Source organism: Budorcas taxicolor, chromosome 1, assembly GCF_023091745.1.
Source record: "Budorcas taxicolor isolate Tak-1 chromosome 1, Takin1.1, whole genome shotgun sequence".
NCBI classification, from domain to species: domain Eukaryota; kingdom Metazoa; phylum Chordata; class Mammalia; order Artiodactyla; family Bovidae; genus Budorcas; species Budorcas taxicolor.
In genome coordinates, this window is record NC_068910.1 from 15,333,370 (window position 1) to 15,349,623 (window position 16,254).

A 16,254-nucleotide genomic window follows, 5' to 3' on the forward strand; every position below is an offset into this window, starting at 1 on the left:
TCAAAAGGGATCCTAGATCAAAGAGGCCAACAGGATAATGCCTTGGAATAAGCCTCTGTCTTACCTCACTGTAAACTTCCTAAAATAGCCCAGTGTATACAAAAGCTTCTGAGGCTATCTGGAGAAGATTCGAGAATGCAACAATACCCACTAAATTAAGGTGGCTCTCACAATGTCATCAGACGAGTTAAATTATAGATGTCCCTTTAAAATCTTTACATTAAGTATGAGAAATCACCACAGAAAGTCTAAACTACACACTTCACATTATGTAACTTTTAACCAGTTCTCAAACCCCTTATTCATTCAGTATTTAATACTAAATGGAATAGATCAGTTAGCCTGCCTGTCTGCCTATTAAATTACTGTGCTAGCTTAAATTGTCTGAGCAAATGCACACAGATAGATTTTAAGCACAGTATCTCATGGCCTTCAATTCCTTTTAGCTACAGATATCAAATTCACTTGCCACAAATTAAATAATCGAGCTTGTTACTGGAATGTAAGCTCATTAACTGGTATTAATAAAACCAAACATACAGAATGATGTTCTTAATATTATTTTAATAAAATCCCTTTTAAATAGAAGCAAATGTAACAAAGACAAACCATTATGAAATGTTTTAGTAAGAGGTTTTAGATATTTTTTAAGTAAAAGAATAATATTATACACAAGGGAAGGAGAATATTATGTTCTTCTGTGAAAATGTATGGTTGGGAACCATTAGTTTCTTCCAGTGTGGGAATAATGACTGGCAGTTGGAATACTAACCAATGAAGATTAAACTGGAAAAAAATATTTATTTGGGGGGAAGAATCCTACACAAGAGAGAGTCAAAGACTCTCCACTAGGCTCAGATCCTAGAAGGTTTCTCAGACTATAGGGAGTGACATGGCATTTCCCTCTCTACTCCCAAATAATCAGGACGTCCTTACCAATGGAAAGAGCTTTCTAAGTGGGATTCTAAACTTCTTTGGTTCCACAAGAAGCTACTTTATTCATCTAACTATTTATTTATTTGTCCATTCATTTCGATCACTCATTTTACTAAAATGCAAACTTGATAAGGGCACACATTTTCACTTGTCCACCTATAGCAGTGGACATTCATTCCTCAAATGCAGAATTTATAAAATATGGAAGTACAATTTAATTTTCTTTTAAAAAATGAGCATTTGTAAATGTATACACCAAAATGCCATCACTGTCTGTCTCTGTATGGTAGGGACATAAGTGATTTTCTTTTTGAATGCCTACCATATGACAAGTTCTAGATATCCAATATTAAAAGGGAATTTCACTGTAAACAAATTAACCAACTCATTTAAAGAGAAGTCTTTTAATCAAGCAATATTTTTCTCACTTTAAATTCAGCCTAAATTTAAACTAAGAGGACAACTCCCTCCCTGGCCAAGAAAAATGGCAGGGAAAAATGAAGGCCAGTGTTGCACAGGTCCCAAAATGATAAAACACAATAGAAAACTCTGGTTAAAAATTAAACAGTTGGGTTAGGACTGTAGCTATCAAAAGTCAGTGTGAGGGAGCCTTGTAATGATGGACAGCGCTACACCTTGACCATGGTGGTGGCTATACAGATGTATCCATGTGATAAAATGGTATGTAACTAAATACATACACACACGAGTACACATAAAACTGGAGAAATCTAAGTAAAGTTGGTAAGCTATATCAATATCAACTTTCTGGCATCATACTGTGCTGTAATTAAGCCAGATGTTACCACTGAGGGAAACAAGTGAAGCATACAAGAGAATCCTCTGTATTATTTCTTATAACTGCATATTAATCTGCAATTATTTGAAAATAAGCTAACAAACTGACACAGCAGGATGCCTATCAAGACATTCTTTATATTAGCAAAATATTGGCACCAAGATAAGCCTCTGATAAAGGGAGAAATCTGTATGATAGTATGTTGGATAATGAAAAATGATACAATTCAACGTTTGCTGCACAGAGCAGTGTTTACCATTCAGCAAGCAAAAGAAGGATTTACAAAACACAAAAATACAATCTAATTTTGTTAAAAAAAAATAAAGAGCATTTGTAAAGGTAGACATCAAAATACTATTAGTATCTATCTCTGCATGGTAGGATCATACGCAATTTTGTTTCTTTTTAATTTTGCTCTTTCTTTTTTTCTCCTTTTAGAATGCACAGTATTACCTGAACAAATATAAAATAAAAATAAATTTATGAAAAATAAAAGGCTGCCTGTCCTGTGGACAGGGCTCAGCTGAAATCTATGTAGCTCTGAAACAAAAACCAAGACAAGCGGTAATGCTAATTACATGGAAAGCTATTTCAGTCCCATATAAGGATGAAGGAGCTACCTTCGAGACCCGTGGAACATGAACCGCCACCTTATGAGCCCATGGCTTCCAAGGCAAGTGGTCTTCACCAGGCCTGGTGAATTCCTTATTATGTGGACAGCAGTCTGGCTTATATAGGCTGGAAGGCTGCACCCAGCTGTTTTCCAGTACTATAACTCTGTGTCATTTAATTTTGCAACAAATTTAACAGACACCATCTCTCATTTCAAAATCCCCTTTTATGTTTCAAAGTGCTTTTACATATGCTAGTTTATATTAATTTCAGTTCAGTATTTTTTTAAAAAACTCTGTTACTGTAACAATTCTATGGAGTAGGTAGGGCAGGTAATATCTACCTCCATGTCACCAAAGAAAAAAACCAAGGCAACCAGAGAGCGACCTCCTTTAAGGTTATGGATGAGTTATGAGACCACATCTTGTTTCTCTTGATTCGTGGCCCTACCCCTCTTCCTAACACCATTTGGCTTTTCCCATGTACCAGGATTTCCCAGTCCTGGGTAGACTTGCCTAAAGTTGCTTGCACACTTGCCTGTCCGTTGAATGAAAAACAGCAGTGGCACAGAGTGACAGTAAACACAATGGCACATACAGCTGACTGTTCACACTAACATTGACTCAGTTAATGCCCAATAACCAATACGTCAACTCAACTCAATCAAGATTCACCAAACCGTTTGGTTGACTAGAACATCTGAAGAGGCTGGTAAATCTAACTGGGGTTCTCAGTCAATTTAACTGCCCTGCACCTGTGTCCCCATAGTCCTGGGAAGAACCCTGTTAGTGGGGCTTCTGGGCCAGTTAAAGAGTGAATGAGGTTCATATTGGGCTTAATGAAGCAGAGCTTTGTTACTTTTACCAAAGGAATTAACAGAGGAATTTTCTATTTATTTTGCAGTGGCAGCAGATTAAGCACTTCGGCAATAATGTGGCAATTCACCCAAAGAGGTCTTAGTTAGGTGCTATCTGAAATCATGAAATTAAGTGGGAAAACATACACATGGAAAAGGTTTATATGTTTTAGAAAAATAAACCCAAATTTTAGACAAATGATACTCTTCACAAAGTATACTAAACAAATGACATATTTTCATTGGCTGATAGCGCCATTTACACACATATTTCATTTTCCATGTGCCAAGCCCTCCTCTGAGTGCTTCTCTTCACAACCACCCCACGAAAGCCATTACAGGAGGAAACCATAGGGTCAGCAATGTTAAGGTCATTTTCCCCCAAGTCACACAACCACCAAGTGGACGCAACAGGATTTCAACCCAGCTCTGACAACTCAAAAACCAGCAAGCTTCACCATTACTTGTTCTCCGAAAATTCTGGAAATATATGCTGTTTTTATAAACAGGAAATAATGAAAGTTTCCTTATAATGGCATAATAAATCACTCCAGGAGATGTAGAGTTAACTTGGGAACAGCTGCAGAACAATGAGAAAAATTAGCCTGAATCTGACACATAGCAACACACAAGGAGGCAGAAGCTGGGTAAGTGAAAGAGAGCGAATAAAGGCTGATGGAATCAATGTACTGCTATTATTAATAAATTACTGATCACATCAATAACGTCACAAATGCTTGAAATACGTTTCTTCCTAAGTACACAAAATCCAGTCTCCAGCATTCAATCTATTCATTCCATCAGTGAGCAATTACTGAGCACCAACCATATGCAGGCACTGTTCTAGGCAGTAAGATTTCTACAGTGATTCAAACAGACAAAAGTTCTGGACTTGGTGGAGTTGACATAACTGCATGAAAAAATGAGGTAGTAGAAACGGAGTCTGAACAGATTTTGGGTTTAATCCTGGCCAGATGTCTTTAAGCAAATTACTTGAAATCTCGCTGAGTCTCAGTTCCCTCACCTCTAAACTGAGGATAATAATATCTGTTTTTATTATATCATCTTTTATTAGGAAAAATGGGAGTTTATATGTGGAAAAAAACTACTTATTCTTTGGTCTAGGAGAAACTGAGGTAGTTGACAAGGAATAAAAGTTTTGTCCTCATTATTAAATCCTTCAAAATATTTCATTCCATATTTTCCATGATCTAAGCTTTCTGGGTTTAATACTAACCATGTGTAAGACTTGCAGGGTCAGGGTAAGGTTATTCTTCCATACCTAGCCACCAATTTCAAACTCTATGTTACAGGCTTGAGATGCTATAATTCTGTACATTTCCCCTTATTTTGGAAGGAGGCTGGATTTAAATCATACTTTAGTGATTATTTCATTTAAAGACTTAGAGAGATGCTGCTTCTTGCCTAATTTTTCAGAAACAGATTCATAGCAATTGATTATCTCTAAAATCTTTGAGTAATTATCTTTACTGTGTTCTTTCATGGTGATATTATTTCACTGTAAGAACAATATAAAAGCTAGGTGAAGGTGGGTGTGTCACAGGCCCACAGGAACAACCATTGCCCGACAAGCAGTCACACCTTATTGATTAAATCAAAGAAAGACATTTGTTCCAGTCTCCTCCCCTACCCAACCCCCACTCCCATCCAGTCCTTACCTACCCAATGAGACAGGGGGGCAGGGGCATTTCCAAGCCTGTTTTTATCAGCCGAGCAAATCAGAGTCCTGCTTTCTAAACAAAGAGGTGCCAACCTTGAGACTATGAAAGCCAACACAAGCCAGGCATTGTACACAAGTGAAAAGAATATAATTAGCAAAGTTATAGTCACAATTAGGAAATACCTCCTCAGCAAAGTTTCCATTTAACCCTGACCAGGACTTCAATTACCACTGTGCTTAACAAGGCCTCTGTCTCTCGGCCAGCTCAAACCTTTTCGACAGATCTAAGAATATTAGTGCCGTCCACAAAACACAGAGTCACAAAACCTTATGTTGGATTTTTTTTTTCTTTTTTGAATAACAGATGTGAAAAATGTGCACATTGGGACATGGAAGCTGTAATTTGAGAAAATAAGAAGCATAGTCACAGAAACAACTAGTCAAGTGTTAGCTAAATGATTCTCTCCAAGCTCTTTCCTCCTCTTCTTTAGCACTCCCTTTCTCATCCCTCCAGAGAAGTTAGAAAAGAACGACTGAGAAAGCAAATATGGGCACTCACTTCATCTCTAGGATCTCCTCCAGCTGCTTCCTCCTCTCTGTCCGGAGGTTGGCCAAGTGTGCTTCTTTCTCAGCCAGGGACTGCTGCGTGGAGGCAAGGCGAGCCTTGGTGGCATCCAGTTCCTGTCTGGTCTTCTCCAGTGCATTCATCAGCTCTTCTATCTGAAAAGCGCATGGGACGCAGTCTGTTATTTCTCCTCCATTCAAGCACAAGGTGTACCTTGTGTTCTGACAACAGACAAAGGAATTAAAGCCATTCTTGAGCTGGGCATTGTATCCTGGGGTCCATTCTTTCTTTGTCACTACTTAAAAATAAACATTTCAAACACAAGAAATGTCCAAATTTCTCCAAGGTCCTCATTCAATTGGATTATCCAATAACTCTTATAGAAACTACTTAATGTATTTATTAGAACTGGAAGGTGAGTGGCTTGACCCAATTTCAACCTGTGTTTGGCAAAAATCTCAGATACTGCCTCACAGTTGGCTGAAGGCAACACTCAAATGCACTTTGCCCGGCACAATATACTTTTGTGTGTAGGCCCCAGAGCATTCTGACAGGAAGCTACTCTCCGTGTTTCAAATTCATTCATCTTTTAGCCTATCAAAGGCTTGTTTGGCAAAAGCGATTTGATGGCCAAGGGGCCTCAGGGGTCCCCCTCTCACCTCACCTCCCTGTTTCACATTCAGGAAGCGAGGTTTGGCCAAAGGTAAACAGAATCCCAGCCACAAAAGGTTCAAGTTTGGTTTGCCCCTGAAGTTTGAGAGGGTTCTAAACTTGAAATAAATGACATGTAACTTTTATAGGGTGCTAATACACCATAGAAATAAGCCAGACTATCAAATATCCAGAGTTTTCAGCCAGGTCCCAAAAAATTGGACCAGGGAGCCCCAAGGCAAGGCCTTATCCTTCCCGAACCACTGGAGACTTTTAAAAGCCAACACACAACAAAGAAGGCTGGTGTTTAATGGTTCTTTTCCAGAGCCTTCCGTGGAGCAAGCTGGTGAAATGCCATCCCTCGCACAGATACAGGCTGCATCCACCCTGAGGACTTAAAACCATGATTTCAGGAAGTTTCTAGACTCCAGAGTTGATGTTTGGGTTTCTAAGTCACCCCTTCCAGCTGAACTTGGCAGAATGGGATCATCTATCACTAAAGTCAACAGAACGCCCTTCAAAACGTGTCAATGACATGTTAAGTTCCAATTCATAAAGACTTTCTACACAATTTCTGCAGTTATACATGGAATTTATTCAGAATAAGCATGATAGTTCACATCCAAGGTAAATTACAGGCTTTTAAAATTCAGAAAACCCTTCATTTTGGCCTGATAAAAAGAGGAAACTTGATGACCAGGTAATATAAATAAAAGCCAAAACCAAAAACAGTTTTAAAAGCAAGGAATATAGAGCATAACCTATGAAAGTCACAGAACTACACAGGGATAAACAGCATTATTTTTTAACACACAAAATTTAAATATTAAAAAGCAATCACACTTTTTAGTTACTCATAGAAGTTCACAGAATATCATAAATATGACTAGAAGCCCTTCTACAAAACAATACTTGATGAGGCTGAAGCAGAAGTGTTTTTGTCTGTTTTACCCTATTTTTTATACATTCAATAGCAGTGTTGCTTTTTAAAAGATCAATATTATGGTCATTCCAAGTATCAGCTCAGATACAGTCTGCCTGATCCTCTACTTGGGATGGTCTGTGTCCTCATGACTCCCTTTCCTTTTTTAATTAAAAAAAAAAAATTCCAAATGTATTATTGATGTCAGAGAAGAGGGAGGGTGTCCAGGATTCTCACCTGCTGAATCTCTTACTAGTTGAGCTGGCCTGCTTGCAATCCACAGACACAGAATGCTACTTTGTGGGTTTCCAAGCTCTTAGTTCACCTGCCATGTGACTGCATACAGCAGACACTAAAGAGTTTTATATTAAACCAGCTTTAACAATTACACCTTAGATCACTGTCATTTCCAAGCAGAAGCATTTAAGAACTAGCAGTCAACCACAACCTTCCCTTTTCCTGGCCATAATGACTTCAGAAGAATGTTTCAGATGGTGTTTCCTTCAGCCTGAGTCCCTGAGTGATCACAATGAAGCTAAAGGCCAAACCATACCACATAAGCAAGGCAGCACCTTCATTGTGTTACAACATGAGATGAGAGGCTGTTACCTCCAGTGTGACTTGGATTGTCTTGGCTGATGAACTGTCACACTCCTTATCAAGTGTCTATAACACCTGCCTCCATCTCCCTACCACCAGGTCCCTCTCATTAAGAGGACGTACTTTTTATTCTTGCTCTCCCAACACTTGCAGGCCGCTGATACCCTCCTTCTTGCCATATGTCTTTTCTTAATGTGTAGTTTGCACAGCTGAATGGTTCCCCAACTTCTTCTCTTCACTGGAAGTAATATTTTAGCTGGCTATATCTACGAAACTTGTGCCTTAAAAACGATCAGATTTGAAACATGTCTCCATAACTTACTATATGACTGGCACAAGTTTCTTTATCTCTTTTGGCTTTGGGTTCTTCACCTGGAAACAGGAAATTATGTTGTTTATTCCTATTAGATGTTTGTGGGTATTACATGGGATGACATAGCCTCTATATCATTTATTCTTCTAATTAATATCAATAAAATAACACTTTCCCTTAAAATAAGGTATACTCATATGGAATCCAAAAGACAGGAAATTTAAACTTTTTTTTAATATAAGGATAATTACATTCTTTTTAACTAAGATTACCCAAAATACCACCACATGGAGATAAACACTCTGAACATTTTGTTTTAATTTCTCCATCTCTCTCTTACTCTTTTACATATTATATATAATAGAGATGTATGTATAATTTTGTAAACTGTTTTAAAAATATATATATATATATCATTAGAAAGTCCCCCTTCTTATTAGATAGCCTCTCTGAAACACAGTGTAATGGGTGAGTGGGACTGTATCCATTCCCCATTCACCTATAAGCCAACCTTTCCCTTGGGTTCTCAGAAGCTCTCCTTAGATTGAGAACTTACTTCCCCTGTTTCTTTTCCAAACTCTTCACCTTCCTGCATCCATAACTGGACCTTTCCCTTCATGACTCTGTCCCAGAGACATTTTCCTCATTCACGTGGCTTCTCAGAGGACTGAGGTTTGTCTCCATAGCTCTCACCACTGTTCTGATACTTTTCCAAACTTTGTCTCCTTTTATTCACTTAACATCTTTCACATGCACTGAACCACTTGGTGATTACTTCCATTTAGATGTCACAATATCACTTTGAATTCAGGATGATCCATGCACACCTATCTAAATGAGATTCCTGACAACCTACCCCAGCTCTCTGCACCTGCCATTCCCTATCACATTGGTGACACTTTAGTCCAGTGTCCTGAGCTTTTCTCAGTGACTCATGTTTAAGGACCACATTTGTGTCTTCCCTCTCTTTCCTCTTTGTTTTCTCTTCATCAGCAAGTCTATTTTGGAAACACTTCCTGAGACATCATCTTTTTCTATCACTACTTTTTATGCTTCCAGCTTGAATCCCTTCCCCTCCCACATTTCTGACAAGATTGAAAATAAGTGTGTGTGTGTGTGTGCGCACGTGTGTGCACACGTGTGTTCCCAGCCTTTGTTCCTACTCCAACCCTAAATAAGAACTTGGCTTTGCCTGATCAGCTTCTTCGCTGTCAGAGGTCTCTCTCAGCCAGGACTGTGCCTGGATTTTAAGAAACAGGTAGTAGAGTGAACCAGCAAAACTGAGTGCAAAGGGACAGTGCTTTGAAGGGCAGGCTATGACAGTCTGTGTGATAGAAAGTAGGAGACAGGAGTGAGAGAGGAAGAGAGTCATGAGCCTGGAGACTGGGTACACAGACGTTTTGTTTTAAGGTTTTGTTTTGAATAAGATGACTGAGGAGGAAGAGAAGAGAGGAAGGGAGAAAAGTTGCTAGATGTTATTCCTGGGGTCCCTTCACTGTTTTCCAAAGACACAGACTCGGAAGGTTAGACTTTCCTTTTGATTTTTTTCAGCTGTTTTGACTTTGTGTCTTTGGGTGACTTTGAACTGGGTGAGCCAAGATGTCTCATGGGATTTATTCTTACAACTTACCTCCCTACTTCCAGGAAAAAATGTCTAAACCATCAATATTTCATCAAAAGTATCACTGGTCTGATTCCAACATCTCAAGGGGCTCCTGATTACCTGCAGTTGTGGTCTTCGAACTCTGGTCCCTAGACCACCGTGAGTTCCAAACAGGCATCTGGGGGCTGATACACAGACCAGTGGGGTGGGAGGCGGGGTGAGTCAGCAGAGAGCTCCATCCCCTATCTCACGCTCAAAGGGAGTTGTTCCACTTTGTCTTCTACATAGCATTTCACTTAAAATTTAATTTGAATATTTTCAGTTTTAAATATTTTGAATATTTTTATATAAAATATATAAAAATTTAATATATGTAAATACATAGGTATGTATTTATACATAATTAAAATATTTTAAATATGGAGAATGGTTAAAATCATGGCTTAAGAGACCAGACTGCACTAATAACACATGCTTTACCATTTATTATAGAGCCTTGGGAAAGTGTCTGAGTTTCTTCATCTGTAACAATAGTATGTCTCACTAGAACTACTTCAGGTATTAAGTGAAGCAATGAAAGTAAAGCTGTTAGCATGGGGACTGGCAAATATGAAAACACTTAGAACATGCTTAACAGAAGAGATAGCACCGCATAGTGATTACAAACAGAACTGAGGAGTTAGCCTACCACTTACTATCTGTGTCCTTCTGAGTCAGTTATAAAAACTTTCTGAACCCAGCTTCCTTGTGATGCGGGAACTTAGCTAAAAGGAGTTTGGTGAAGATTCAATGGGTTAGTGTGTATGATGCACTAAGAACAATGCCCAAGTACTTGGTGCCACAGAAGCATCAGTTCTCACTAACAGAGGGCCAATTTAAGTATTCAACCCATTTTATGTTTGCTTATTACTGAATTCAAGATTCTGTGCTTGCTGTCACCTATCTTCAGCAACAACAACAACAACAACAGACACACACACACATCCCAGACTACCCATAGTGCTGTGCTGTGCTAAGTCGCTTCCATTGTGGCCAATTCTTTGCGACCCTATGGACCATAGCCTGCCAGGCTCCCCTGTCCAGGGGATTCTCCAGGCGAGAATACTGGAGTCGGTTGCCGTGCCCTCCTCCAGGGGATCTTCCTGACCCAGGGATTGAAGACAGGAATCTCTTAAGTTTCCTGCACTGGCAGGCAGGTTCTTTACCACTGGTGCCACCTGGCAGGCCTGGACTACCCTAGAGTGACCCCTCCAATTACTGAAATTGCCTCCCCTTTAAGGCTCTGCCACAGAGCGCTGGTCTCCTTCATAGGTTCAGTGATATAAATCTGGAGCTCTGAAAACAGGCAGACCTGGATCAAGTTTGGGTTCCATCAATACGACCTCTGTGACCTTAGGACAATCTAAACCCAATGCTTCCTAAACTCTGCCACACATTTGAGCCCTTTAGAAATATTTTTAAAATCCTGATGCCATAGTCACACTCCTACCAATTAAATGAAAACATCTGAGGGTAGGAGTCTGGCATTAGTACTTTATTAAAAAAGCCGGTGATTCTGAAGTGATAGCAAAGTGCAACCTACACTGGGAAGCCTGGACATTACTGACCTTTCTCTCAACCTGCAGGTCCTCCTCTATAAAATAGGGGGAGGAAACAGAAGTCACCACACAGGGCTGGCACAAGCATAAAGGGAGACAAAACACCTCGAGCATCCAGCCCTCTCTGTTAGACATCCTGCAAGCGTCCAGGGCGCGATGGTTACTACTGTCCCAAGGCTGGGCTGTTGGTAGCATTATTTTCACCCAAGTGCCTTCGGCTGTTACCTTCTGCACCCGACTTTCTACCACCTCATCAAACACCATTTCACGTTTCTGCACAACCCTTTCATGTGTGTGCTTCGTTGCTACAACTGGATTGTAATCCTCAGAGGGCAAGGACCACGTCTCCATTCTCTCTGGAAGGCCCTTCAGCCCCTGACATGGAACCAGTGTCCACACTCAATAAATACCTGAGGTATGAGAGGAAAGGGAGTGCAAAGATGTGATTCTGAAACACCCTCCTCTGACCCTCTTAGTGCAATGACGGATGAAGTGTAAGTCTGAACTTGATACTTTCCTACCCCATAAATCAATGGTCCCTTCGCCATCCTCACCAAACCCCCTTCAAGTTCTTGCTCTCTGTTTGCCTCAAGCACCTTCTCTTTGCTATGGAGACAAGAGGGCTCGGATACTCGACCCCTGCATGGAGGGAACTCTATGCTCAAGGCCAACTGGAAGCCATCAAGAGCACCCAGGAACCCAAGAGTTTCGAGATGGCCTGATAAAAATCTACCCCAGGCCCTGAGCTGGGGTAGACGCAAGCAGCTTTTAATCCCGCTCTGCACTCCACTCACTCTGCTGGGACCTGGGAGACGTGCAGGCCTTCCACCACTGCACCACCTTGTCTCCCTGGGTGTCTCCTGCATGCAAGGCACTCTGCTAGACACAACATGCTCATCCTCAAAAGCTATCTGGTTTGGCAGGCAACCCTGAATCAACAACTGTTTAATTACAATAGTGATGAAAAAAAACTAATATAGAAAAGTATTGAGTGATGAGCAAGAGTTAAAAGCCAATCTTGTCCTAGGCCTCATGGCTGGTCTCCAAGAGCAGGTAGGTAAGTGGGAGTGGCCTGCTAAATAGGAGGGAGGAAATAAAGCTGGGAAGCCCAGGCTGCAGGGCCCCATGGTCCTGTTCATTGGGGAACTGCTACTGGAAGAATCACAATGATTATGAGCCAATAAATGCTTTTGAAAAATCCAGCAGGAGAGCAACCTGTGTGTCTCAATTCAACACAGCATTTGCTTATTTTGGAAGCACATCTATTGGTAATTCACCAGACAACAATATTTCCTGGGTGGGGGGGTGGAGTTTAGAGAGGCTGTTTTATTCCTAAAAGGCCATCTGTGATGAAAAAAAGAGAAATCACAGCAACCTCAGAAATCTTCTATAAACATTTAACATGTTCCAGTTAAAAAAATTTCCTAAAAGGTCCCCACATAGGGCAAGATTGGAATTCTAATGCTCTATCTAGAAAGCTAAGATTATATTTTAAAATATACATTGCTTTGGTGTTACATATCTAGAATAATTACAGGTTTCTTCAAATTAGATGACTTCTTGGTCTCACCAATTAAACAAAACAAAACAAAAATCCCTGTTTGTGTGTCAGTTCTGATTTTATTAGTTATTCTATGTGGCAGATTACAAAAAGTCTCTTATAAAATGGTTAAGTTACCAGGACTATTCGGCTGTATTTGAATAATTCATAACTCTGTATACTTTAAGAATAGTGAAGCTATCAAACGAATTTCTAGAGTCTAATGCTTAAACACCCAGTTCTGGAGAAATGGTCGGAATTTTAAAGTGAATATTGGAGCTTTAAAACAATAAAATAAGAAACCTGTTTAAGACCTTAAATCATTAACATGTGTCGACTTAAACTTACACATACATTTGTGTTGTTTAACTAAATATTTGAAAACCAGATTCTCTCTCAGTTATCTGCCAAGAGCCCAACTGCCCGTTCTGTGTGTCTCTTCCTGACACGTGGCAACATCCAGTGCTTTTCAAGAGGCTCACTTGGCAGGAACAGATCTTCAAATATTTTGATAAAACAATTTTCCCCTTAAATTATATGTCAGCATTGATTTAGTGTCTATCTTGTGTTAATGATTTGGAATTTTTAGACAGCTTTTAAAACCATGTGTTGAAATTACACCGGCTCTTCTGCCGCCCGCCTCACCAGCCGTTCCTAGTTTTCTGTCCTCACTGCGTCCCAAGTGCAAGAGGATGGCCATTTTCAGTTTGCACCAGAACACAGAGCCAGTGAAATGCCCATATCCCAAGTTACAGCAAATCTGGAATGTGAATTGGTCCTGGGGGACTAGCTGGGACTTGGCCCAGCTCTGCCCTGGGTAGAGAGAAGGTCACGCTAAGATGAGGAGGTAAAGATAAACGCTGAAACTCTCTCTCCTCAACAGCAACAACTTCTGAGGCACTGATGCTGTGGGTTGAAGGATCTGTTAGAACAAGGACTACTAATCTTATTTTTCCAATTACTCTTATCTTATACTTCTATCTCCACCTCCCTCTCACCTCCCCACTGCTGCCTTAGAGTGACACCTTTTGGAAAAGGTTGAAACTGAAAATCCCCAGACTGTTTTCGGCTTGGACCTGGCTACTCTCAAGATTGCATTTGGGACTTGTTTTCTCCTCGCTGAAGTTTAAACTTCTCTCTGCCTAAACGCGTCACCTCTGATCCTTCAGCTGCAAACAAATACCCCATCAAGCGAGGCTGTTTGGGCTTCAGCTCTTTGATTTTGACAGCACTTTAAACTCCTCCTTTCCCCCTCCTTTCTCAAAGCTTATTAACAAAATCTCACTCCATAGTAAAGGATGGATGGAGAATAAATATGTAAAATACATCCATTCTGACTGAACAGATTCTGAGTCAGAGTACGGATGAGTAACAGTTTCTCTGGAAGGCCCCTGAGCACTCCTCATCCTAGGCTGCACTTGTTCAGGGGAATCTCCCTTAGAAAAAGGCTGTGGACCTATTTCTGTGTATGTCTGGCGTAGCTACTTTTCAAGCAACCGGGAGACATTTTTACTTTATGTGTGCACAGTTCTACAGCATAGGAAAGAGCCAGTCTTTTCCCTAAGAGTCTTAGGTTCTCGAGGAGCAGTGTGTGCATGCTAAGTCACTTCAGTCATGTCCGAATCTTTGTGACTCCATAGACTGTAGCCTGCCAGGCTTCTCTGTCCATGGGATTTTCCAGGCAAGAGTACTGGAGTGAGTTGCCATGCCCTTCTCCAGGGGATCTTCCCAACCCAGGGACCGAACCTACATCACTTCTGTCCCCTGCAATGCCAGGCGAGTTGTCTACCACTAGTGTCACCTGAGAAGCAATACAAAGAGTAGCTAAGTGTGTGGACTCTGAAGCTGGGGGCTTAGGTCCCAATCAGGATCCAGGCATGTACTGACCCTGGAAAAAGTACTTGAGCTCCATGTACATCAGTTTCTTTCTCTGTAAAATGGGGGTGACAGTTGCACCTCCCAGAATCCTTGTGAAGAATACCTGACTTACAATAATTACACATTTGCCACACAGAAAGCACATTATCAAAAACAGTGATGTTAGTTTTAACACCAGCTCTTATTTTTCAGCCTATTAGAGCATGAGAAAGCAAGATAAAGGGTTGAACTTCCATGTTCTTACATTTTCAGAAAGACATTTTCCATCTTCAATGGAACAGTGAAATTTTTTACTCTGAAATCTATATCAAGCCAAATTAATTACCTACAAAATATACTAAACTCCAATCACAATTATAAAGGAACTCACGAAGATATCAGAGTAGCATGGTCCCATAAAACTTTCTGTGATGATGGCAAGGCCCTAATTTGCACTTTCCAATACACATGCCATTAATTACACGTGGCTATGAAAGTGAAAGTCTCTCAGTCCTGTCCAACTCATTGCGACCCCATGGACCATACAGTCCACGGAAATCTCCAGGCCAGGATACTAGAGTGGGTAGCCTTTCCTTTCTCCAGGGAATCTTCCCAACCCAGGGATCGACCCCAGGTCTCCTGCATTGTAGGCAGATTCTTTACTCTCTGGGCCACCAGAGAAGCCCATATGTGACTATAGAGCACTGGAAATATGACTGGTAAACTGAAGAACTGTGTTTTTTTTTTGTTTTTTAGTCTTAACTGATAAAAAATTTTAAATTTAAATATCCATATGTCTAGTGGCTACTGTATTGGAGAGAGCAAGAGCATTCGAATTTTTCAACTTATTGTCAAATGGTGACATGTAAGAATTATTTCAATTTTTGTGGAAAGTTTTTTTTTTTGAGCATATGAGAAAATTGTTTATTTGGTCACACCACACTGCATATGGAATTTTAGTTTTCAAACCAGGTATTGAGTCCAAATTCTCTGCATTGGAAGTGCAGAGTCTTAACTACTAGATTGCCAGGGAAGTCCCCCCCCCCCCCCCGCCAAACTCTTAAATTCCTTTAAATTCTGCACAACTCAAGAATTAGCATTTGACCCAGTGACTTCACTCTAGGAATTTACTCTAAAGATATAATAAATGTGTTCATCACATTGTTGTTTATAAAACTCAGAATAAAAATTATGAATATATACATACATATATATGTTCATATATATATAGAAAAATATATAAACACAAGTACTTATACAAACATACACATACATACCCTCACCTTCCAAAGAAATTAAATAAATTGTGTGTCTGTGTGTGTGTATAGGTGTTACAAAGAAATCAGATAATATACTGCAGGCATCAGTTGTTGAGATGTTGATCATAGGTTAAACACTAAGTAGAAACATTTAACAGAGAAGAAAGATGTTAACGAAACCTGAGAAAAACAGGTTAGTAAATGATAAACACAATACCATCCCAATCATATGTGGGTTTCTAAATGAATATTCATAGGAAAAAAGAAGAAGGAACGGCATCAAAATATACATGACATGATTGTTCCTGAGGTTAGATTTCAGGTAATCTATATTCTTCTTCTTTGTACTTTTTGATACAACTATGAATCATTAATGTAAAAAGAGTGTAAGTTTTAAAAATTGCAACCATATTTATGAAACAGAAACAGAGTCACAGACACAGAGAATAGACTTGTGGTTGC

At 39.9% G+C, this 16,254-nt stretch overlaps 1 protein-coding gene across 1 annotated transcript in view; it reads right to left on the reverse strand.

Annotated features, from left to right (window-relative positions):
* The window catches only part of ERC2 (ELKS/RAB6-interacting/CAST family member 2), an 859,053-nt gene that overhangs the window by 276,787 nt on the left and 566,012 nt on the right, over positions 1-16,254 (reverse strand). The window contains exon 14 of the mRNA XM_052641926.1: positions 5,444-5,604. Within this exon, the coding sequence (XP_052497886.1) occupies positions 5,444-5,604 (161 nt within the window). The remainder of the gene's footprint in view (positions 1-5,443; positions 5,605-16,254) is intronic.